Source organism: Letharia columbiana, assembly GCF_014066305.1.
Source record: "Letharia columbiana isolate WasteWater2 chromosome Unknown Sc0000007_s0, whole genome shotgun sequence".
NCBI classification, from domain to species: Eukaryota; Fungi; Ascomycota; class Lecanoromycetes; order Lecanorales; family Parmeliaceae; genus Letharia; species Letharia columbiana.
This window is the reverse complement of record NW_023501043.1, coordinates 1128371-1151626: the sequence shown is the minus strand read 5'-3', so window position 1 is coordinate 1151626 and position 23256 is coordinate 1128371. Positions and strand designations below refer to the sequence as shown.

At 42.2% G+C, this 23256-nt stretch overlaps 6 protein-coding genes across 6 annotated transcripts; 5 read left to right on the top strand and 1 right to left on the bottom strand.

The window, feature by feature from the left end:
- Nucleotides 1-1181: 1181 nt before the first annotated feature.
- On the top strand, nt 1182-2450 carry HO173_003338 (uncharacterized protein; the record flags this gene model as incomplete). Its single annotated transcript, XM_037305265.1, has 1 exon — nt 1182-2450. One exon carries the CDS (start codon nt 1182-1184, stop codon nt 2448-2450), a length of 1269 nt encoding a protein of 422 aa, XP_037168130.1.
- Nucleotides 2451-2842: 392 nt separating this feature from the next.
- Nucleotides 2843-3025, top strand: HO173_003337 (uncharacterized protein; the record flags this gene model as incomplete). Its single annotated transcript, XM_037305264.1, has 1 exon — nt 2843-3025. The coding sequence occupies one exon, from the start codon at nt 2843-2845 to the stop codon at nt 3023-3025; it is 183 nt and encodes a 60-aa protein (XP_037168129.1).
- Nucleotides 3026-3741: 716 nt separating this feature from the next.
- Nucleotides 3742-4962, top strand: HO173_003336 (uncharacterized protein; the record flags this gene model as incomplete). Its single annotated transcript, XM_037305263.1, has 6 exons — nt 3742-3877; nt 3935-4165; nt 4332-4545; nt 4599-4662; nt 4710-4870; nt 4917-4962. The coding sequence occupies 6 exons, from the start codon at nt 3742-3744 to the stop codon at nt 4960-4962; spliced, it is 852 nt and encodes a 283-aa protein (XP_037168128.1).
- Nucleotides 4963-5277: 315 nt separating this feature from the next.
- HO173_003335 (uncharacterized protein) lies at nt 5278-6549 on the top strand (the record flags this gene model as incomplete). Its single annotated transcript, XM_037305262.1, has 4 exons — nt 5278-5829; nt 5916-5952; nt 6005-6227; nt 6276-6549. The coding sequence occupies 4 exons, from the start codon at nt 5278-5280 to the stop codon at nt 6547-6549; spliced, it is 1086 nt and encodes a 361-aa protein (XP_037168127.1).
- Nucleotides 6550-6963: 414 nt separating this feature from the next.
- On the top strand, nt 6964-7140 carry HO173_003334 (uncharacterized protein; the record flags this gene model as incomplete). The annotated part of the gene is made up of 1 exon (XM_037305261.1): nt 6964-7140. The coding sequence occupies one exon, from the start codon at nt 6964-6966 to the stop codon at nt 7138-7140; it is 177 nt and encodes a 58-aa protein (XP_037168126.1).
- An 11547-nt stretch (nt 7141-18687) lies between these two features.
- HO173_003333 (uncharacterized protein) lies at nt 18688-21410 on the bottom strand (the record flags this gene model as incomplete). Its single annotated transcript, XM_037305260.1, has 2 exons — nt 18688-20771; nt 20822-21410. The coding sequence occupies 2 exons, from the start codon at nt 21408-21410 to the stop codon at nt 18688-18690; spliced, it is 2673 nt and encodes an 890-aa protein (XP_037168125.1).
- Nucleotides 21411-23256: the final 1846 nt, after the last annotated feature.

Genomic DNA, 23256 nt, shown 5'->3' with positions numbered 1-23256 from the left:
TGGTATGGCGCATAATGATGCGTATGTTGATAATAATATATATTGATGCCATATATATACCAGTGTAGAATAGTACTTATAGTGTATTAGAGTGCATTGCGTAAAAATTTTTAAGTTGTTGAAATTTTTTGAAGTTGCTAAACTGATAGAACTGGCGGAAAGGGTTGGGATAGTTGTTGAACTGGCGGAAAGGGTTGGATATAGGTAAAGTCTGCTGAATAGGCTAAATCGTGCTAAATCGTGCTTATGGTGCGGACCCGGCGGAAATCGTGCGGAAAGGAACTTTTCAGATTTGCAGATGCTCTGACATGCCGGACCGTAAGTTTACGCCCACTGCAGCTGACGAGTTGGGACCCAATCAACGCGTAGCAGCTGCTAAACAGGTGCAGAGCAGACTCCCGAAGGCATAGGAATCTTTGTCAGAGGGTTCGTAGCCGGCACCACGTATAGGTGGATCTCGTTGCCAGCCAATTGGTAGCGTATAGTGGCGATCACAGCCCAATAGCCTAGCAATATAACTATAAAGATCGTTATAACGAGATCCCCATCATTAAAGGAGTTCATGATATATATATGTGGTGAAAGAAGAAGAATAAGTGAAATTCAAAGAGATTTGTGACTCTTCGGCGTGATATTGCCCAATCGGGTTAGCGGTAGAAGGGTAGGGCTGTTCCCGCTTTGAATCATTCTTTTGAAATTCGTTGCTAAACCTGTCTAATGAGGCGGTGAAAGCTATTGAACGTGTGAAGCATCGACTTCACACTTGTAGTACGAGTGAATCAATATACTGAGTGATGCAATCCTGTCATCGATATCATACTTCACCGAGCGATGAAGTATCATCAAAAATGAGATGCAGTAGTATTGAGATCACGACGGGGAGAACACTTCACATCGAGCAAATCAAGTGTTTCACTTTCTCTAGAGTGAACTAAAGCGTTGAGCACCGTCAGTACAACTAAACGACCAAAGACCAATTGGCTACCGAGCGACTACACACACACGGCTTGTAACCCAAATTCTTTTCCAGATTCTCATCTCACGACCCCAACCTTCTTCACCTTTCTCCATCCTTCATACCCAAGATTTACGCTCTGATACTTCATACATCCCTTAAAGCTCTCTCTAAATACCTCAAACATATTCATATCAACAAGTCACGTACGGCTTGATACCAGGGAATGGTATCTCCTTCGCGTCTCGAGACCTCTTCGGTCACCAAGAAGACGGCATCGCCCCCTTCTGTCGGCAGCTCTCCGAAGCAGCTGGCCGCTTCATCTTCTCCTGTCTCAAACCGTCGTTTGGGAACTGCTGCCATGTTGCTTCCCAACTGTGATGGTACGGTCGAGGCATCAAGGGATGATACCCCTCTACCAACACCTCCAGCACGCGTCTCACCGGAGCACATCTTGAGCCCTGAGGACAACAACCATAGTGATTCGGATTCAGCAGACTCCAGCTTCTCGGTCGCTCAAGGCCTCGTCGAGGGTGGCACCAATTCGGGCTCCACGTCTGCATCTGTCAAGGCTAGCAACTCCAATGGAGTCCCTCTGCGTCCAAAGGCCAAAGCACCAAAGAAGACACTCGGCAAGCGTCTCCGTGGCGACTCGAATGCCAGCTCGACTAATTCAAATGGATCTGCTGTTGTACCAACCAAAAAGCGCGTCCGTAGTAACGCGTTGATGAGATCAGCACCTCGTGCAACCTCTACCACCACACCCGGCGGACTGGCTGGCAACTCGGGTTTTATGAACTTCACATCCACCATCTTCATCATCCAGCTCGGCCCAGGCGGCCCTCAGTTCCACGCCCACGAGTCAGTCCTCAAGCGCTCCCCCAAGCTCGCAGAAGAGATCGACAAAGCCAAAGCAAACAAGCGTGCCACCAAGCAGAATACTCTTCCCCTAATGACCCACGACGCCATTGCCTTCGAGCAGATGCTTCAATTTCTCTACAAAGACCAATTCTTGATGTCCAACACCAAGAACAACCCTCTTGCACGCCTCGAAGAAATCAAAGAACTCATGAGCCTAGCCAAGCATTATATCCTGCCCGGCTTGCAGAAGCAGGTCGTCACGCTCTTCTCGAGCTCTAAGATCTTGTCTAGTATCCCGCCTGGCAAATTCTTCGATTGGGCTGAGGACATGTACTACGAGGAACTTGACCATGAGAATGGACCATTCAAGGTGTATTTTTCCAAGGTAGCGCCGACGTTCATGAAGGGAGTGGATGAGGCGATTAGGAAAGATCTGGTTCGTATGGTCAAGCAGGGAGGCGGGTTCGCTGAGCAGATTTTCGTTGCTGCCACTACTGCATTAGATATGCAGAAAGATTTCATTGCAGTCAAGAAAGAAGAGGTGGGGGAGGAGTCCACTCCCGCTCGTCGTCGTACTGTCAAAAACAAGAGCAAGGAGCCTGTGCGTCAGACTGCCCCTGAGGAAGCCGCCTGAGGACGATCTTATGGAGGATAACGAGCACATCTCCGTTGAGAACTAATCCCAGTCCCTTCAATTCACGAATGGCAACATTGTTGGCTCATCATTATTCTTAGTCACCAAACTCAAGTGGTATGAACCTTCAACATGCTCCTGTCACTTGGATCCTTGACACAAACTTGCCACCAACATAAGATTAGGGTTTCGCGATTCGTACTTTTTCAATTTTATCACCAAATGGCATTCAACACATTCGATTTTTATCACCTACCTCCTTACTAAACCCTACGAAACAAAGGATGGAATGGAGGATGGACTTGATGGCAAGAGCATGGGAGACACAGGGCAAATCTACAGTGAAGCTCCCAAGCCAGGCTGCCAATAGGTGTTAGGGGTGAATAACACAAATGGAGGACTATGGCAAGAAGACTGGACAAGGAGAAGAAGTCGGAGAATCTTGCTGGCACGCAGGCAAGATACGGCCTACATCTCCAGGATCTCTGAAGGACAATGTGGGTATGGCAGGTGTGGATGGCATAGTCAAGACCAGCATGCGATCCGGCAAAACCTCGGACATGATGCACCGATAGTCAAAGGCTTAGAGATGCTGGTCTCTTAGCTGGTCTCTTAGGACATTATACTTTACTTTATGAATCCCTAACTAGTCTATCTCGTATGTATAACCAGACTGATCACGTCGTTTCGATGTTACCGCACTTGATCGATCTGCATTTGAATATGGCGTAAATTTAGAGACCACCGCGGAGTATTTAACTGATGCACTTACGTTTTAGTATTGCTCCATTGCCTTGTGATAACCTTCCCACTTTTCATTTCTTGAGACATTGAGATGAAACCTAGCAATATTGTATTATGTTCTCCATCGTCGCCCCCTTGTCTCGATGCTTGATTTTCATATTTGGAGGTACTCTACTCACGCGGTTCGATCGTTAAAGAGTTTCATAAGTAACCGGGCAATGATTAGTAGAACAATAACTTTCATGAATCTCGAGTTATTGTTAATATGCGTTTCGTAATAGATTCATTTATTTATTGTCGTGACATCTAGATTATAAAGGTTTACTCCTCATTGAAGCAAATGCTAGATTTTCCACGAACTATGCGTAGCCAATAAGGTATCAAATGAGCTTACTTTGCTTCACTTCACTTCACTTCAGTGTACTTCACTTCACTTCAGCCTAATGGGCAGCCGCGCTAGTTCTAATCAATCTGTATGACTTTAGTTTTCAACTTACAACACCCACCAAAATCCACTAATCAACATCACTCAACTATAGAGTCAGCTATGACAGGCCTCTGCGAGACCATCAAACTGCTCCAACTCGCCCGGCTCCCATGGTCATGTGCATTACAAGAAATGAAATCCAAGACTGCGGGACTCCGAGATGCCGCCGTACAGGCAGCCTTTGAGGCAGAGCTGAGTGAGCGCTAATGCTGATGCGTAGTTTCCACAGCGAGTGACTGACTATCGGCTACAGCTGAATTGACATCTCTATTGGAAGCTCGCACACCCGAAACCATTGTAGGCCTTTTTGGAGGAACGGGCCATGGCAAGAGTGAGGCCTTGGTCGACCACTCCGCGGCGCTGCTTACAAGTTGGTCAATAGGCACAACACTCAACGCGCTGTTCCCCAGCATACGACTCCCAGCCTCGGACTCTAATGCATGCACACCTATCCCGATCAAAATCCGGGGAAATGGCGGGGAAGGTATTGATGTTCGCGTGGTCTTCCTCGACGAGGCAGAATTCGCGGCAGAAAGAAAAGCAGTACTGGAACATTGTTTCTCGGTCAAAGAACAAGGGTACAGCAAGGAGACCGGACCAGCAAGCCACGGCTCGATCTAGACTCACTGCGCTGCACCCGAAATTAAAAGTGGAGGACTTTGATCGCACGTCGGATGAATTGGAAAGGGAGCTCTCGCGTCTCGACGTCGAATGTGGCATTGACAAACATATTAGAGATGGTGAGTTGAGTTTTTTCTGCCATACGGCGGTTGAATTCGCGGAGAAAGCTCAGAAATACGGGGCAAGCGCGGAGTTGGAGAATGAGGACGCGGTAGTCCTTTGGCCAATAACCAAGGAGATGCAGTAAGTTGGCTGGCGGCCCTGCTCATGTAGATGGCTTTGACTCACGGGATTAGTGTGCAAGTCAACAGCAGTATCTTGAAGCAAGGGTTTGTGCTTGTTGACATTCCCGGAACAATGGTACCTCAACCCCCTCTCCTAGAACGAAGCAATTGCCCTGCTTTTAGGACACAGAAGTAGCGAGAGCCGATGTTGCCAAGGGTTGGATGCGCAGGCGTACCTCACCAGTGATTGTGGCAGGCTGTGATAGAGCGGTTGATAGTCCTGACGTATGGGATCGTGTTGGAGACATTATTTGGGATAACCAAACGACCGGCAACAACTCCAGGTAAGTAGTCCGTCAGCATTTCAAATTTGCTGCTAAACAGTCACAGGTTCACGATAGTTCTTACCCAAATCGACAAGGGTCTTAAAATGTAGGCCGAGAGACATGTTGCAGGCAATCAGACCTACGCGTCCTTGAGTTCCGATCTCGCCATCGCAGAGATAGAGCTAGCCCAGCTATATGAGCAAGAAAAGATCCAGGAAGCAAAGTCTCAACGAATTCAACGCGCATGCCAAGCTTGCTCAGAACTCCTAATTGTTGCGATAGAGGGTCCCGTCAAGGAGCCATCCTGGTGGTCGCAAATCCAAAACCAGGGATGGGCGGATGGTTCACCTGTTATATTCGATACGAACACCATCGAGGACATAGACCAAAATAATCGACTTGACAGCAGGGTTGTCGCGGATTAGATGAAGCAACTCTCTGCCTCATTGAAGGAGATATTAGTCCTATCTGAGTCTTCAGATCTAGTCAAAAAGGAGATTCAACGACTGAAACGAGAAATGCATAGATTTCGGACGGACGCGAAAGTGGCTGCAATACGTTCCAAGATAGTCGACAAGGTTGCGGATAAGATGGCCGAGCAAGCGTTAACACGGTCTCAGGCTCGCGGAGACAATGACTTCGACTCCGAGAAATTCCAGACAGCAGCACTCGGAGAGTTAGCTAGAGAGTTAACCACTCTAGTGGGTGTATACGGTCCGGCTGCAATAGCTATGCTGGCTAGAGACTCTCGGAAGGATATGGACGAGCGCTATCACGTGTGGCCAGATAGGGAGTCCACGGGCTTGGTGACACAGGAACGTTTTTTCGCGCAATTGGTGAACGAGACGGTAGCGCCGCATGAGAAGAGCTGGTTCAACGGAACAAAAGAGAACCTTCTCAGACTCCAAATCATGAGCTCATATGATCAGGAGCTGGTGAAAGGGAATGGCATAAGGTTCTGCGCCACTATATATAAAGTGGGTCTAACCTTGATCTATCGGCCGATGTATCGACTAAATATAGTTGCAGTCAACACGGAAGGAGCTCACTATACGTACGGAAGAGCTTGAAAAGACCCTTCAGGGTATCAATGACTCCGCGTATGATTAAAAGAACTTCATCTAGCAACGAACGGAAGCTGACAGCGGGTAGATAAGGGTATCAAAGATACGTTACTGGGGGTCCAGAAAGCAAAACGGAAGGATGATGTTATACTGTTGGACCCAGAGTATATCGTTGAACCCCTCCAGCTCAAGGTCGAAGAACTACAAGATCTAAATTCGGCAACTCTTCGCGCAATCCTTAGGCATCGCGGAGTCCACCTGGCGAAACGCAAGAAAAAGACTTCTCAAGCGTACAATCTCAATACTGATCTGTGAGTGCCGCGCATCAGGCGAGGTTGATCTACCATTGACATCTACAGGGGAGCTCATATTAGAGAGGTCGCCGAAGGATTTCTCGAGTGTGATTTAAGGAAACAGGTCTACATTGCTCGCAACCATATCGTCAAATGCATCAAAGACTCCTTCTCACAGCTCCATCAGAACGTTCAGAATACGTGTACTACCCCTAAGACCCGCAACAACCAGGTACTCCAACTATGTTACACGGCCAACAAACGTGAACAGGAGCGGTGCATCCTCCACATCGACAGTTTATTCAAGGCTCTCATTGGGGAAGCCGCACGCTTACCTTAAGGAATCATTCAATCCGGTATCAAAAGCTACATGAGCCAATTCTACGATGAAATCCAGCTCTATTTCGCGGATCGGAAGGCCACCCAATCCCGAGGGGAGAAAGTTCCAGGTCGAGTCACTGAGATCGTGCGAGGAAAACTCGAAAGCTTTTTAGCTAAAGAGGCATCGACTATGCTTCGTCACGCCCCAAACGCTCTTAAGACTGCATTATCTACAGTGGTTACTGATACTATCAGTCGCGCGACCTCAACAGACAGGGAAAGCACGCTCGATAAAGCTATCTCAAACCTACAACGAATATACTAACAAGCATTCAATTCCGGTCAACGCAGTGGTCGCACCTCACCGAAGGACATAGTACAGCTCAGAGCCATCTATGTAGATGCGACAACGGAGTTAGCCCGACTCCAAGACATGAAATTGCAGATCGAACAGAAACCGGTTCTTGGGCTGAAAAGAGCCGCGGATATGGGGTTGCATCCGCAGCAGAAGATTATGAAGATGAGTAAGGACTCTCAGGCTGAGCAAAAGCGCTCTCTATTCCAGACGATGGATCTCACTGAGTTCGATTGGCGACGGGGACTTCAATAGTTCATATTTCAATCACACTATCGGCGTGAGGAAGGAGAACTGCAAAAAGCTGTCGAACTTGGCTCAAATAGCAATCTATCATGTAGGAACGATAGCATAGAAAGACAGTGAAGCTCAAGAATTGACAAAGTCATCTCTGTCGTGCCTTCATATGCCTTGGCCTCTTATTATGCTACTGATGCCGTAGTAAAGCCTATAACTTGGAAGGACCTGCTCGACGGGACGGTACCTCGACGGTTCATATTATGCTGAAGACGGTATCTCTGTATATCGGGTAGGGCACGATTGATAGATACACGACCCGAAGCCCGAGTCGGGGAATTCAAGGGCTTTCATTTGGATCAAAGGCATACAATACAGACCTTCCAGCCCTGCGAATCCCCATCACGTGCGGAGCTTGCTTTTGAAAAATCTGCACGCGAAAATCGTATTTTCAGTCTCTATGTTAATATCATCATCTATCAAAGGTCGATCTGATGAGCATCGTCGCGCATTTCCGGACGATATAAGACTCCCGGTGACACAAGCAGAGAATTTCTTGCGCTCAAAAGGAGCTGGCTTCATTTTGGATATAGCGTGATCCAAAATTCAAAGACAAATTTATCATCAGATCTGGCATCTTTCAGCACCTCGAGATAATCTTCCTACACTCATTGCACCACACATTAAGTACGTCGCAACAACGACCAAGTAAGTAGCCTACCCTCTGATCGCTTAAGATAACTACCGAACGCAGGCTGACTGCGAATTACCAAGGAACACTGGTGGTGTCTCTTCCCAAGCACGTCCGGACGCCTCCACCAATAAAGTTTCTAGAGCCCCGAAGCCTGTGGTCCGAGCGCACTCTAGGTCTCCAACACCAAGCTACTTTATATTTGCTAGCGAAAGCATTCAAGCAGCCGTCCACGGCCAATGGAGCCACGCCATTCATATGCATACATGAGATCAAGTCGACTGTGCAGGTAGCATCCTTGTGTCCAATTCTCGTCAAATCTGAGCATCCCTACCCACTAAGACCTCTTCCCAATATCCCATTCACAACCGCCCAATCAAATTGGCCTTCAGCATCGTCAATGGCACTAAAGAAGCATACTGGCAATGCTCTCTATGCCTCCTCAGAGCGAACGAGATTGCCTGCAGTCACACAGTGAGAATCTCAGACCTTTGAAGCTCCAGTTAATTGCAGACCTCCAACAGCCGGATTTACTCCTTCCGTCGACTGTGGGCCCAAAAAAGATCATCAGATACGCCCGGATCGGATGGTGGAGTGTTGGGGGCTACCAGACGAGACCTAGAAGATTTAGAAGATGATCGTTCTCCTTCTACGTTCTTCTTACACCGTTCAACTACTCACTCGTCACCAAGCCAACTCCTCATTTTTTCAGCCAGTCACGGCTCCTTTCTCTTCCTTCATCTTCCTGTCCAGCATCGATTGAAGTCACCACGGGCACCATGAGCTGGCAAGAGAGGCCTAGCGACAACGACAGCTAGCCATTACAGTAAGCCAGGTAGCTGAAGAGGAGGAAATTGCTACAGCGGACGCATTCTTTAGAGCTACACGAGGCGATGAGGCTGGACCAGACGAGGCTGCTGGTACTGACGCTGCGCCGAGGGTTGCACGGCCTCTACAGCAGCCGGCCGGACGGCGGGGTGAACGTGGAGGGGCTACATCAAGGGCTACAGCTAAACCAGGGGCGACAGCTACAGCTGCATGGGGTGGACGTGTACGTGCTACACCAGCATTCATGCAAGGACACAAGGCGATGTTTGGTTCTTTCCGGCTGTAGAATGGCCATCTAGCTATACAGTGGTGGAGTAGCAACGAGATGCCTGTGGGATGGCTTGAAGATGGTAGGGCTCTGAGGAAAGCTTCGAGAGCAGTGTGCCACGACTTCGTCTAGTGCAGAAGAACGGCGTGTGCTAGACTTCAGGATATGAATGAAGACTTAAAACGGGGGACGTGAGGGTTTTCGTAGCAGGCTTCGGATTGGCATGAAGAAGTGGTGTAAAATTGAGTTACAGGAACAAGCCAAAAAGCCACGTTCTCAAAGAATGGTACTGGAATAGGCTTCATCAGAATCACGAACGAACGAACGAATCGATCACTTGTAAGGCCACAGGATCCGGGCAAGACCTCCAAATGTATGGTGGTGCACAGTTCTGGCGGAGAAAGTGGCAACAATGCACTGGAAAAGCGCATTGCCGAACTACTTTATCATCAACTCTAGATGTCGGGCCTTATGTACCTCAGATCTGCCAGCTCCCTCTCCCAGCGCTTATCGAAACGAGCAGATTCCTTTGCTTTCGCCTGCTCATATTGGGGCCTTCGCGCTTTTGACTTCGCAATTGCCGGGCCCACCAGTACCTCAATGATAGCCCTTACTGCCTCGCTCAGGCGTTCTGCGCGTCCCTCATTCTCCTTATCCTTCTTCTTCATTTGAATTTCCCCTTTTACCCAGGTCATGATCTCCTCGAGATTCTGCATCTCTTCCTTCCGTCATGGAAACCGCGGTTTTGGGGGCGTTGTGATCACGGCGTCAACATTTGGTAGCGGTGACGGAAGTGCTCTCGGCTGAGAGGGAGATAGGGTGAGTATGGAGTGTACGGGAACCCTCCTGCTATCGAAGACAGCGTCAACCGTACCCTCAACCGTACCAGCAAGGCTGGCGGAGGGCGAGGGAGTCATGCTGCTGTTGTGACTCGGTTTCCGAGCGGCAAGATATGGGCAGGCGATAGTGAGTCGTGACCTCGAGGACATGCGGTGGCAAGTACTGCTGATATACGGAGTAGACGTGTTTACAGTTGCAGTGTTCGAACGTGCAGCGGCCAATACCGAAATTCGTGCTGAATAAAAGCACTTGGAAGGACCACTGAAATAGTTATTGGCGGACGATCTCGTGGCATTTTGGTCAGGGACCTTATAGACGAGAATGGCAGTATGTTCTGTCTCCTCTGCGAAGTACGTGATTCGGATGTCGTAACCGGCGTTGATGCGAGTGGTTATGAAGGAGTACAGATACTCTCAAATGGACTCGAAACTGTGATGGACTGGTGCGTCTGACCGATGCATCAGGAAGGTCGCGAAGGCTTCTTAGAGCATCAGAGCTACCGTCCAAAGGGCATGGAAATAAATGGTCTGGCCGTAGACCCTTAAAGCAACGGAGAAGCTTATGGTCTGAGACGATGTCGTCCCTTGTTCTTAGCCTTGTCGACACTAAAGTACGATCGAGGCATTGGGTAGTGAATTTATGGGCTAGCCTCAGGAGATATTAGGGCCTAAAGGTCCCTTGGCAGATCTGCTAGAAGATCACGGTTTATTGTGTATAGATTGATAGCTACATGTACATGTAGGCTGCCTTTCGTCGTAGACTCTGCGGATATAACTCTTAAACGTTTACTTCAATTCCTAGGAGCTTGCCAGATTATATGAAAAAGAGTGAAATGATGTGTCCGTTGTCCCTGTTACACCTCTCAACAGCGCCTTCTAGATGGGTACGCAATCATCTCGGTATGTGGTAGAAGAACGCAATTGGAGTAGCATGGAGCACCAGCAGCATCGGCATCCAGCTTTGAGAATGTGATGAAGAGTTGTTGAGAGATGACTTGTCCATTGAATCTAGGTTACACGTGCTGGAGCCTAATGAACATGCGCCCCACAGTGATCAAACAAGTCTCATCACTTCTCCACAATAGGTCTGATGCATTTCCCAGTGGCCACCACCTGTACCGCTGCATCGGAAGGCAGTATGTTAGATCGCGGCTGGAAACCCCTGATTGGATGCTGCGTAACGAGTCCAGAGATGAAGAACATGGGCGAGCGAACAGGGTGCTATAGCTGACGTTAGCACTGAATACGCGTAGCGGGGAGTTGACATACCTTATAGAATCTCTACCTCGATTCCAAGGCCTTGGATCGCGCACGTGTCATGTGTCTAGATTGGGCCGGTCGCTGCACCCTTTCACGGATGAGTTTTTGTCGGCAAGAGAGGGGCCTGGTAAGAAGTTTGAGGTTGCGCTTGAAGTCTGGCAGGTCCGGGTATGCATTTTTATAAATTCGGCACATAGCACTGCGACATTGAAAGGTCAAGTTGACGAGACTTAGACCGCGGAGCAGAAATAGGTTCCTAGCGCCCTGGAGGCGCATTAAACAGTTACTGTACATTTTCGGAAGTAGGTAGACAGAGGCTGGAGCCAGGATGAGTTCCAAGGTTCGCAGGTTGATTTTCACTGCAGCTTTCCATGCTTGCGCAGGAGCAACCCCAGAAAAGACGACCGTGACGTGGTGAGGATGCTGGAGTGTGAGTGATGTTCGGGTCTCGATATATTGCTTGAACTGGTCAAGGGATTGAAACGAGACTTCAGAGACTTTTGAGCGGTAGAACCGGACTTCTGCATATGCCTGGCTGCAAGTCGCTGAAAGACTCTGGATGGCAATATCGTCTGACTGGAGCTCTTCGTACACTTGCAGCCTTAATTCTGGAGGAAGCCACGAGAAGAACATCGTCTGCGATGATTGAGTGGTACTTCACTAGAGGAGGCTTCTCTCAGCTTCAGATATTCAAACAGACGAGTAAAGCTTACCTCAGTGTAGGTACGCGAGTCGATCAGTGCTGCATGTTGACCAGTCCTTCCTGACCTCGTGAGTTCACATATTTTGTTGTTGCTCGAGACTGAGGTCACAAAAAGTTAAAATTTAAGGTTGACCAATCAGATCTTTAGTTTCCATTTCATGATTTCGACGCTATAACTCACCTAAATTCTTCGATACCAAGCTAAACACGGGTATGAGCGGGTACGTCCCAGAGAGGAAGCTGGAAAAGAACTACATTATAAACGCCAGCGACGAGATCAACCTGTACGTAGTGCTGGCTACGAACTTTTCATCTTGCGATGAGACAGCTAATAGATCTCAACCCGACGCAGTTCGAACGAGTTCGAGACGTTGCGTGGTGGTGAAGCTCCGGTGCAGAATTTTCACGACCGTGCGACAACACCCACCTCGAGCCCATTTCGGCTTCAGTACAACGGGCAACGGTTACTGGGTTAAGAGATGGAAGACATATCAGTGGAAAAGTCTGAGAGATTGACGTAATCAATGTTCAAAGGTGACTGCGAGTAGGTAGTAACTCCACACTCTGCGTAAGACTAAGGACGGTACGGGCTTCGTCCACCTGTACCTTACTGTATGACCGGCGGCATGTGCACCATCCGCCTTCTCCTACGAGCAATTGGTTACACGATTGACGACGACGACAGTGATAACGCGATAACGGCGATTGCATCCTCATATCGACCGTGTTCTCCTCATGTCGACGGTGTTTTCCTCTCTCCCCTAATCAAGCTCCCCTGACACTCTTCGCCCAATGTCTTCCTACGAAATCCCACGAGAGACAACAAAAGAGAAACCGACAGGGTTGTAGCCACGGGCACAGCCATACATGAGAGAAGGGAAGATTCTACAGCTACAGACAGCTACGGGCCATAGGGTGGATGAACGACTTGGAGCCATGTGATGTCAACTACGAATAGCGGAGGGCGTACGAGACGGCAATAAGACAACACAAATAACAGTCCTCAACGTGCACACAGCAGAAAGTACCCAACTGGGGAACGAATGTGGCACCGCAAATCATATCTGCAAATCTGAAAAGTTCCTTTCCGCACGATTTCCGCCGGGTCCGCACCATAAGCACGATTTAGCCTATTCAGCAGACTTTGCCTATATCCAACCCTTTCCGCCGGTTCAACAACTATCCCAACCCTTTCCGCCAGTTCTACCAGTTTAGCAACTTTAAAAATTTTCAGCAACTTCAAAAATTTTACGCAATGCACTCTAATACACTCTAAGTACTATTCTATATATATATGGCATCAATATATATTATTATCAACATACGCATCATTATGCGCTATACCAGAGCATCACCCACGCGACTAATTTCATTAAATCGTCTAATTCCGTAGCCAAATTTGAGTTGGCGTTGATACTCGTCGCCGTAGAACCTTACCGTCGCAACGTCGATTATTAGAACTTTTCTTTTTTCGTGCGTATTGCTACTAAACTGGCAGAACTGGCGGAAAAGGTTGAGACAGTTGCTGAACCGGCGGAATTTGGGCGGATTCTAATCAGATTTGCTGAACCGGCAGAATTTGGGCGGATTCTAATCAGATTTGCTGATCCGGCGGATTTTGTGATTTCCGCGACACACGCGCGATCAGCAATTTCAAATTTTGCAGGAACTTTTCAGATTTGCAGATATGATTAGGGAGGTTTAGCAACTGATTTAAAAGACTGATTTAAAACCAAAAAGGGTAATAACGCCACCAACTAACCATATGGGGTAGTGCTTAGTCTGCAACTTAACCGAGCTTTTAAATCAGTGATTTATAATTTAAATCACTGATTTAAAAGCTCGATTACCTGATTAGGTCTTAGTGTAACTGCTTATTTGAACATAGCAAAAATGAAGAAATAATCTACCCACCTATCTAGATGTCATTATACATACCTCTCGGAGGCCTTACAAGCCACTCAGCCAGCTCACCAATCCACTCAGTCATCCACTCAGCCAGAGCACTCAGTTAAGCAAGAGGAGGAACAATACACTGCGGAGAACATTGCGAAGGAACCACTGCAGCAGGCACATGCGGAGAACACTACAAGGCCACCATCGTCAAGAACACGGCTCAGCTCTCCAAGATCCCACGTCACATGCTCTCCACGGTTCCACATCAAATCATCACTCAGCAAGCGGAGAACACCACTGCAACTTGGCCTGTCATCCCCACTACATTAATATGGTATATCACTGCAATGACGTCACAAGAGGAGGATCTACTGCGACGATCACAGCCAATTAGGCCTCTGCAGGAGGAACATCGGACGATACATATTTGGACGAATTGAAACCATCCGATGTCTTGCTCTGATAGCTATTTCATTATTCGAAAGATTTCACTGCGGCAGGAGATAATGTGGGATTCACACCACTAATTGGCATGTTGTCTCCATTTCTTTCCGGTATTTCGATACTTCTTGCCATAAGAACAAGGCCTTTCTCTGTTTTTGGTGGGCAATTATTACGGATCAATCCTTCACACTCGATACACCTTCCTAATTAGGCCTTAGCGCGCTTCTCTCCGTATATATATGCCTATATGTAGGTCAAAAACGCACAGCAAGCGATTAGAGTTCGATTTGACTTAGGGCTAGGGCTAAAATTCGATTTGACTTAGAAAAATCCAACTCCATGAATTTAATTCATGAGCTTTTACTTGTTATTTATAGAAAGATTATTATTATAATTCTTATAACTTTCTATAATTTTATTAATTTTATTTATTTTCTAATAAGTAATTAAGAGAGATTAATAAATTAAACTTAAACTTAAAATTAAAGTAAAATAGTTTTAAATCTTATAAAAAAACTTATTATTCGATTATTTAAATTTATATTAAAAGAATATCTTTAATTAAATAAATAAATACTTAATTAAGTAATATATAATTTTTTTATCTATAGAAAAAAATATAAGGTTAAATTTTATATATTTTATAATCTAAAAAACAACTTTAATAGAAAATAAAATCGTTATTTTAATCTTAAATGAAATATAATAATTCTTTTAATTAAAGCTATTAAGCGAGTTTAATTAATAATATAAATTTTCTTATCTTTAAAAAACTAGAAAGTTAACTCTTATAGATTTTACTTTATTATTTAAATTCTTTTCAAAAGTATATAGAAAACTTTTTATTTTTTTTTTTTTTATCTTTTATTTTTTTATTTTTTTAAAAAGAAAGCTTAAAAGAGCTATCGAGTTAATTTAAATACTTCAATTAAGTTATAATTAATTATATTTCTAAAAAGTTTAACTTAGATTTATCTTATTTCTTTTTATATATTAATAGAATAAAATATAAAAAATCTTTATTATATACTAACTATTAATTATAAAATCTATAATAATATTTATTATAGTTAAACTATTAAAGAAAATAAACTCTTAACTTATATTAGTATTTTTTAAAATAGTTATTACGTATATAATTTATTTTTACTATATATATAATTTTAACTAATAAATATATAGCTTTATATTTACTAGAAATATAATCTCTTTAATTAAACTAATATTTATTAATATTTAATTAATTTTAATTATTTATTTAAGATTATTACGTATTATATTATAGTAAATAATATTTAAATAAATTAAATTCTTATAACTATTAATACTAGTCGAAAAGATATAATATAATATAATATATTAACTTATTATACTATACTCTAATAAGATATAGAATATTAATATTTATATAATTTTATATTAGTATATATAATAGAATAAGGTAGGGCTGAGCTTGAAAACCTTGAATTTATATGTGCAGCCAATCATAAATTCGGGTTCGCTACGCTCTTTGGTTAGATCGGCTAAGTCATCGCGGGTAAATAAATTAGCGTCCGCAACCATCAAAATCTCCCCCTCCCGCGTCTCCCTCATCAAAAAATAGGTGTACGTTATTAACTTTTTTGTTTTCTATTAAATTTTAGAGATTTTTTTTTTAAATTATAGAACGAAATGTGGGCTTTCAGATAAAAAAAGAATTTCTAAATTTAGTCTTATAATTATTAAAGCGCAAGGAATTCAAATATCGCTCACCAAAGTTCGCTCACCAAATTTACTCGACAGCCCTAATCAAAAAAAATGGTTATGAATTTAATTCATAGGCCTTTACTCGTCTAATATAATATAAGATCTTAATAATATATATTATAATATAATATATCTATAGTATTATATTATAAAATAGTATATATATAAGATATCCCGTTAGAATTTCTATATTTAGAAGTATAAAGTAGCTATTTTAATTATTATTCTAGTTAACAATTAATCGTATTTACTCTTATTCGATAAATTCGATATAATAGCTATTACTATTATAACTGTTATTATTATAACTACTACTATTATAACTACTATTATTATAACTATTATATTATTATAATAGATTACTTTTATTTAAAGTATTTAAACGAGTTTAGATCTATAAATTAGATTTATAATCTATTTTTTTAAATTAGATCTATCGAGTAACTTTAATAAGCGAACTTTAATCAGCGATCTTAAACTAAGACTAATTTTTTAAATTATTAAATTATTAAAATGTATAATCTATATTCTATAATTTAAAAAAAAAAAAATTTTAATAGAAAATAGTAAAGTTATTAAAGGGTTAAAAGTAGAGTAAGAGATTTTAATAGTTAAGAACGTTAGTTTATTTATCCGCGATATCTAACTAAAAAGCGTAGTAATCTCAAATTTATAATTAACTATATATATAGATTTAAGATTTTTTAACTTAATTCTATCTTATTCTATTATATATATTAATAAATAAATTTTAAAGTTTTATTAAAATAGATTATTATTTTCTTATAATTTAATTTAATTAAAAAAACGTTATTTTAAAGTTATATAATATCTATAAAATTAAAATTAAAAACTAAAATAATATATTTAAATCTTTATCTTTCATATAAGTTTTATTATAATAGTTATATATATAAGAGAATTAATTTATATATATAAATAGAAATTAGCGAATATAATAAATTAAGTCTCTCTTCTTTAATAAAAGATTATTATAGTAAATTTTATAGTATAATTTAAAGATATTAACCTTAAAGGCGATATATAAAATTATTACGAGTTTCTTTATTAGATTTTTTAATTAAACTTAATATCTTAATATCTTAATACTATAAAAACTTCTTTTACTATAAATCTATATAATTTATTAATTATTATATTATATATATACGAGTAAAGATCTATAAATTAAATTTATAATTTTTTTTTAATTAGAGCTACTTAAGGCGATTTTTAATATTAGATTACTAAGCTACTTTCGTTTAGATATGCGACGCTATTTAGAAAAGAATAAGTAGCCTAATATTAAAAACTGACTTGAGTATCGTTGGTGAGCGAACTTTGGTGAGCGATGTTTGAATTCCTTACGCTTTAAAAATTTTGAAATTTTAATCTTATAATTATTAAACGATAAGAATCTTAAATATCGCTTATTAAAGTTTCATAGCTTTAATTAAAAGATAGATACATATTAATCATATAGAATATACGCTATACTTATTTAATTTTAGAATAACATTTTTATTTTCTATTTAAATTTCGAAACTTTTCTTTTAAATTATAGAGTATAATGTAAGCTTTTAAATAAATAAAAAATCTTAAAATTTAATCTTATAGTTCTTTAAAGATAAGGAATTCAAATATCGCTTATTAAAGATCGCTTATTAAAGATCGCTTATTAAATTTACTCGATAGCTCTAATTAAAAAAAACGATTATAAATTTAATTTATAAATCTTTACTCGTATATTAATAATTAATTATAAAAAAGTTAATAGTATAATTAATTAAATCGAAAATCTAATATTAATAAGTTTATCTTATAATTAGAGAAAGTTTTTAGATCTAGTAACTAAGATTAAGAACATCTTTAATTAATTAAGAAGCTAGCTTAAATATTATAATATTATTAATTATCGAAATTTATTAATAAAGATAATAAAAAGAAATTAAAAGAATATTAAGAAATTAAAGAATTCTCGAAGAAAAGTATAATATTACTTAAGCTTTCTAAAATAGAAGATACAGCGAGATTATTAATTTGGAAAGTTCGAAAAACTCTCTTAAATAGAATTAAGATTCTTTAAATAAGATTTAAAGATAATAGCGAGATTATTATTATAAAAAGTTAACGAATTTTTAAAAAGAAGAGAGATTCTTAGAATAAAGAAATGGTTATTTTAAAGAAAGATACTTCTTAATCAATAAACGACTTTTAATAATATAGAAAAAGATTTTCTAGAAAAATTTAGATTCGACTATTAAAGACTAATACTTATAAAAGAATAATTAATTAATTATTAAATTTAGTTATTAAATAAGAGATAATATTAATATTAATATAACGTCGCTAGAGGAGTAACTCCTTTTCGGTTACCGTGTCTTAATTGTAAAGCTATCGATTATGAATGAATATAATAGAGTGGGAGTTGAAAACGCAAAGGGATCGTGAAGCGGTCGTAAGGAAGGATGTTGGAGCATCACCAGGCTTCATGAATGAATGAGGGACTTACTTTACAGCAGGAGGTAAAGCTTGAGATAGATGTAGGGTGAAGGATCTCTCCGAGAGCCGCGGGGTCGTATCAAGGCGCAATAGCCTATCTTGATCGGAGACTGCCACTCATTTCACAGGCTTTGTGACTGACTTTCCATTTACCCATCTGCTTCATAGAAAGGAGTTAATTTCTAAGCGGTATGAGGAATGGTGTCCCTGATGGTTATGCAACAAGTCACCAGGGATTACAGAGCTTCTTTCCGAGTTCTTCCATCACTTTGCGGGCGACGTAGTATGAATCTATGGCGTACTTCAATATTTTACTTTACAAGTTGAGTGAAAGCTTGAGCTACAGGGTAGATAAACACAAGTAGACTCTATGGGCTCTTTAGCTCCGTCAGTCGTATGTAATGTCATCACTGTCTCCTAGGTCTGCCGATAACGCTCGGAATCTCCTGATGATATTCTCTTTCTGTATGCAGAAGGCTCGAATCTTACCAGCCGTATCCTTTATCGCGGCACTTTTCAAAGCCTCCTGCTCCCTTCTACGGGCTTGCTCTTTATCGCAAAACATCTTCGTGCGCTCCCACCTCGCGACGAAATGCTTATGTTTGGCGACCTTGCCGGCAAAACGCTGATAATCCCTCTCGAGGCAGCTTACTGCAGCATTGAGACCGTCGATGGCGCTTTGTATAGTGAAGTCCAGTTTGCTATAGTCGTCCAAGATCCTCCTGTGTGCATCGAGGCGTGTCTGCAGGAGATCTTGGCCGGCCTGCGCTTGTGAGATCATTTCGCGACTTTGCGACAGCAGAGCGGCCACTATGGCTGCGGTCTCCTGCGCGACTGATGCGCTCCTCTCTGCGGCAAGCTGTTGCTTACGCTGAGAACGAATCAGTTCTTGTGTATCTGCAAAAAAAGACTCTTCATCTCGCATTTCGTCTGTAAAGATGTCCACTCCTTGTGGGCCTGGACTTTGGAGATACAGACGGCTTCTGCAAGCTTTTTGAGAATTTGCTGGTACTTTCGTGTCTCGATCTTCCATCTGAGCCTCGATGTCAATTTGATTCGATAACTTTCCATCGTCGTCCAGTGAACAGCTCAAGGCTTTCCTCCACAACACAAGATCAAGGGAAACAGGAATCGGCAGGTTGAGTACCCTACAATAAGCGAACACGACAGTGTAGACCCCACAGTCATATCCATTGGACTGTTCTGGACACGGCATGCCGCGGAACTCCCATTCCGAAAGATCTTTGAATCCGCTGGTTTCTTCCTTCTCTGCCAGAGATGTGATGAAGTTCTCCAGTGCCTCTAAGCGGTTGTAGACACCCGGAGAGAGTGGATCGTAGTGATCAACGATAGCAGCCTCAGTGTCCAGAATGGCGAGTGTCCAATGCTTATTGTAGTGGTTCAGGGGGCAGAGCAAGATGCGCTCCCCGCGAAGCCGTAGTCTGCGCTTAGTCAACATTTCCTTGGGATTTTCAATGGTAATGTAGCTGCAGTCAACCAAGCGGACCCCGGACGGACAACCCGCCTCGAGTAGCGTCCATAGGGCGATGCTGCCGACCCATTGTTTGTCTCCAAGGGTCTCTAGGGCGGCCTGTATCTGATTCACTGACTCATGCGCCTCCCCTCCTTGGAATACGGCTTCTTGGTCACTGTTGGGCCCCGAATCTGTGGTTCCGTCGAGCCGGGCGCGAGAGGGTAGGTCGTCCGTTAGTAGGTCGAGAGGCTCTTTCATAGTAGCCATGTCTTGAGAATTAGATATAAGATCTAGCGGAGGCAGGGATGACGAAGAGGCAGGTTCTGAGACGGCAGGTGTTGAAGCACAGGCAGTGTTCGCGGATTTTGGCGGACGCGGCAACACAACTTTTGGAGTATTAGAGCGCATCTCCCTCGATACGGTAACATTTTCCTTGGATGACTTTGACTGAGGTTGCTGCTGATGCGGAGGACCATTCCCTGAACGCAGCTGCTGTAGCGTCTTTGGCGACAGAGATTCAGTATCTTTTGTGTCCATGAGCTGCTCAGGTGATGTATGAGAGAACTCGGGCCGACACGACACCCATTGGCGACCACTGAGTGTGGCAACAGCGCCTAGAAGATCACTATCGGGTGCCATTCTCTTGTGGGTATCTACAGATTCAGGAGATTCCTCTTCGTGAGTTTGGGTACCGTTGTCGAAGTCATCATGAATCCTATGCTCGAAGTCTGCTTTAAGATAAAATGACGTGTCCAATTGACCTGGTGATTGGTTGTTAGATGTGCGAGTCGAGAGGACGTCCGTCCCATGTTGTGTTAAATCAGACACTTGACTAAGTGCTAGGGCGGATGGAGAGCGGATTGTATCGTCTGGATAGTTGTTACCAAGTCCACGTCCAAGTTCAGGACTCCTGTTCGGGGATACTGTCAAAGGCATTGCTAGTTTTGGCTTCACCCTTCTAGGTGCACCACCCTGAGGCCCCTTACGCTTCTTAGTAGCTAATAAAGCGTTAGCGCAGAACTCAAAAGCCGAGCGCAAGAGCTATTACACGTCGAGAACTCGCATTCAGCACTTGACTCGGTGTACTTCTCCAGGGCATTGGTAACATCTGATTTCGTAAGGACGTCCTCCCTGGTTGTACCCAAGCGACGATCACTATAGTCGCGGCAGGCTCGATCAATTCGCGCTTGAGCTAAAAGATCCGTAGCCTTGGTCTGCTCGCAGCCCGTTTTGGCTAGACGAAGGATTCCATCGAGAATTCCCTTAGACCAGCAGTGTGGTTGATGTTGGTCCTCGACCAGTTGCCATGGCCATACTCCCCATGCTTGGTGGATCTTACTCGAAAGGTCCATGCATTTTCCTTTATGGGCTCGCGATTGGTCAACGGCAGCAGTTGTGTCAGGGCCCAGGCTCTTAAGCCATGCTCGATGGCTGAGGTGTTGCACGATGTAGAGCTTGTTCGAGGTGACCATATCGATGAGTGCATCAAGACGGAGATAGTGATGCTCTAGATTATCACAGGCGACTCGTATTTCCTTTTCGACAAGCGCTAGCTTCTCCTTGGGTTGAAGCTTGTCGCACTGCCCTCTTATTTCCGCAACGTATGAAGCATCTGCCAAGGGAATGGGCAATGACATTTCGTTGGCACTACTGGCACGTAGCAAAAGTGGCTTTGACTTGCAGCAAAGACAGGCCTCGTAGCTATACTGGCAGTGCAGACTTTGCGAAGGACACTCAGTTTAGGTGCTCCTAGGAGTGGAAAAGGCGAGAACGACAACTCCGAGAGGTCTGAAGCGTTTCGGTATGCCGTGAGGAAATGATGGAAGAGTGAAAGCAGGGAGCAAGTATATCCTTGAAGTGCCATGGCGAGTTTCATCAACGAACCAAAGCGCTGCTCTTGCCTAATTCTGTCAAGGTTAGGTCCATCGATGTCTTACGTAATACCCTAAACATGTGAGTACACGGCCCTGGCGTCGCTGCGTCGTTGCACCTGCTTCATTTGGATCGCTTGCGTTGTTGCGCCTGCTCTGCTTCGATGGGGCCGTGGTACTACATCGGACATCGGACATCCCTCAGCGGCTGAGCTACCCATCCCGCCATCTTCAACAAAATCAAACTTCTGAGGTGCGAAGGGCTGCGTTGATGTGTTGAAGTTTCGGAATCAGGCAGCCTCGCAGCGGAGAAGAAGAATGTCTGATAGAAGCAGTTGGATCCCTGGAGGATTGATGATCTATCATGAGGTAACCAAAAGTCCTGCACCATGCCAAGAAAAGGGTCCACATGTCGGATATCACCCGCTTCGAGGGTTGCCGGGACAATGCGCTTGAAACTGTGTCGGAAATGCACCTAGTTCTCGCCCATCGTGGGGTCTAAGGAGCCTATCGCACCCACAAAGCTCCCTAAAGTGCAGCGTATGGGCTCCCAAAAGGTAATCCTAGGGTTCCCCACTACAGGGTAACCTATCGAAAGTAGGGTTAGGGCTTGTGCTAACGCGGGTATAAGACTTTCAAAAGTAGTAGTAGCTAGTAACTTGATACTAGTATCTTTCTTCTCAGATAAACTAATAATAACTATTACTTACTATACTTTAATATATAATAATTATTCTATAATATTATAATTATATTATAATTATATAAATTTACGTATATAAGTTAAACTTATTAAAAGTAAATAACTTTTAAATCTAATTTTAAGATTAGATATATCTCTTAAAAAGTAAAAATACTTTAACTTAAGATTTATTTAAACTTATAAGATTAAATTTTATAAACTTTACGTTATTAAAAAGTAAAAGTTATATTTTATAATTTAAAAAATTAATATATATAAAAGAATAAGATAGAATTAAGCTTGAAAATCTTAAATTTATATATATAGTTAATTATAAATTCGAGGTTATTACGCCTTTTAATTAGATCGACTAAGTTATCGCGAATAAATAAATTAGCGTTCGTAATTATTAAAATCTCTTACTCTATATTTAACCCTTTAATAACTTTACTATTTTCTATTAAAATTTTAAGATTTTTTTTTTAAATTATAGAACGAAGTATAAGCTTTTAGATAAAAAAATAATTTCTAAATTTAGTCTTATAATTATTAAAGCGTAAGGAATTCAAATATCGCTTATTAAAGTTCGCTTACTAAAGATCGCTTATTAAATTTACTCGATAGCTCTAATTAAAAGAAATAATTATAAATTTAATTTATAGGCCTTTACTCGTTAATCTATTAAAATCTTAATAAGTAATTAAGATATTCTTATTCTTTACGTCGATTATTAAGATCTTAATTTTCTTTAAAATAATAAAGATTATATTAGATAAGAGATTTAAGATTTATAATATTAATATTAATAGATTAGGAATTAATAAGTAACTCGATATTAATATTAGCGAATTAGAGATTAATAAATAACTCGATATTAATATTAATAGAGATAGTATTAATATTAATAAATTAGAAGTTAGTAAGTAATAT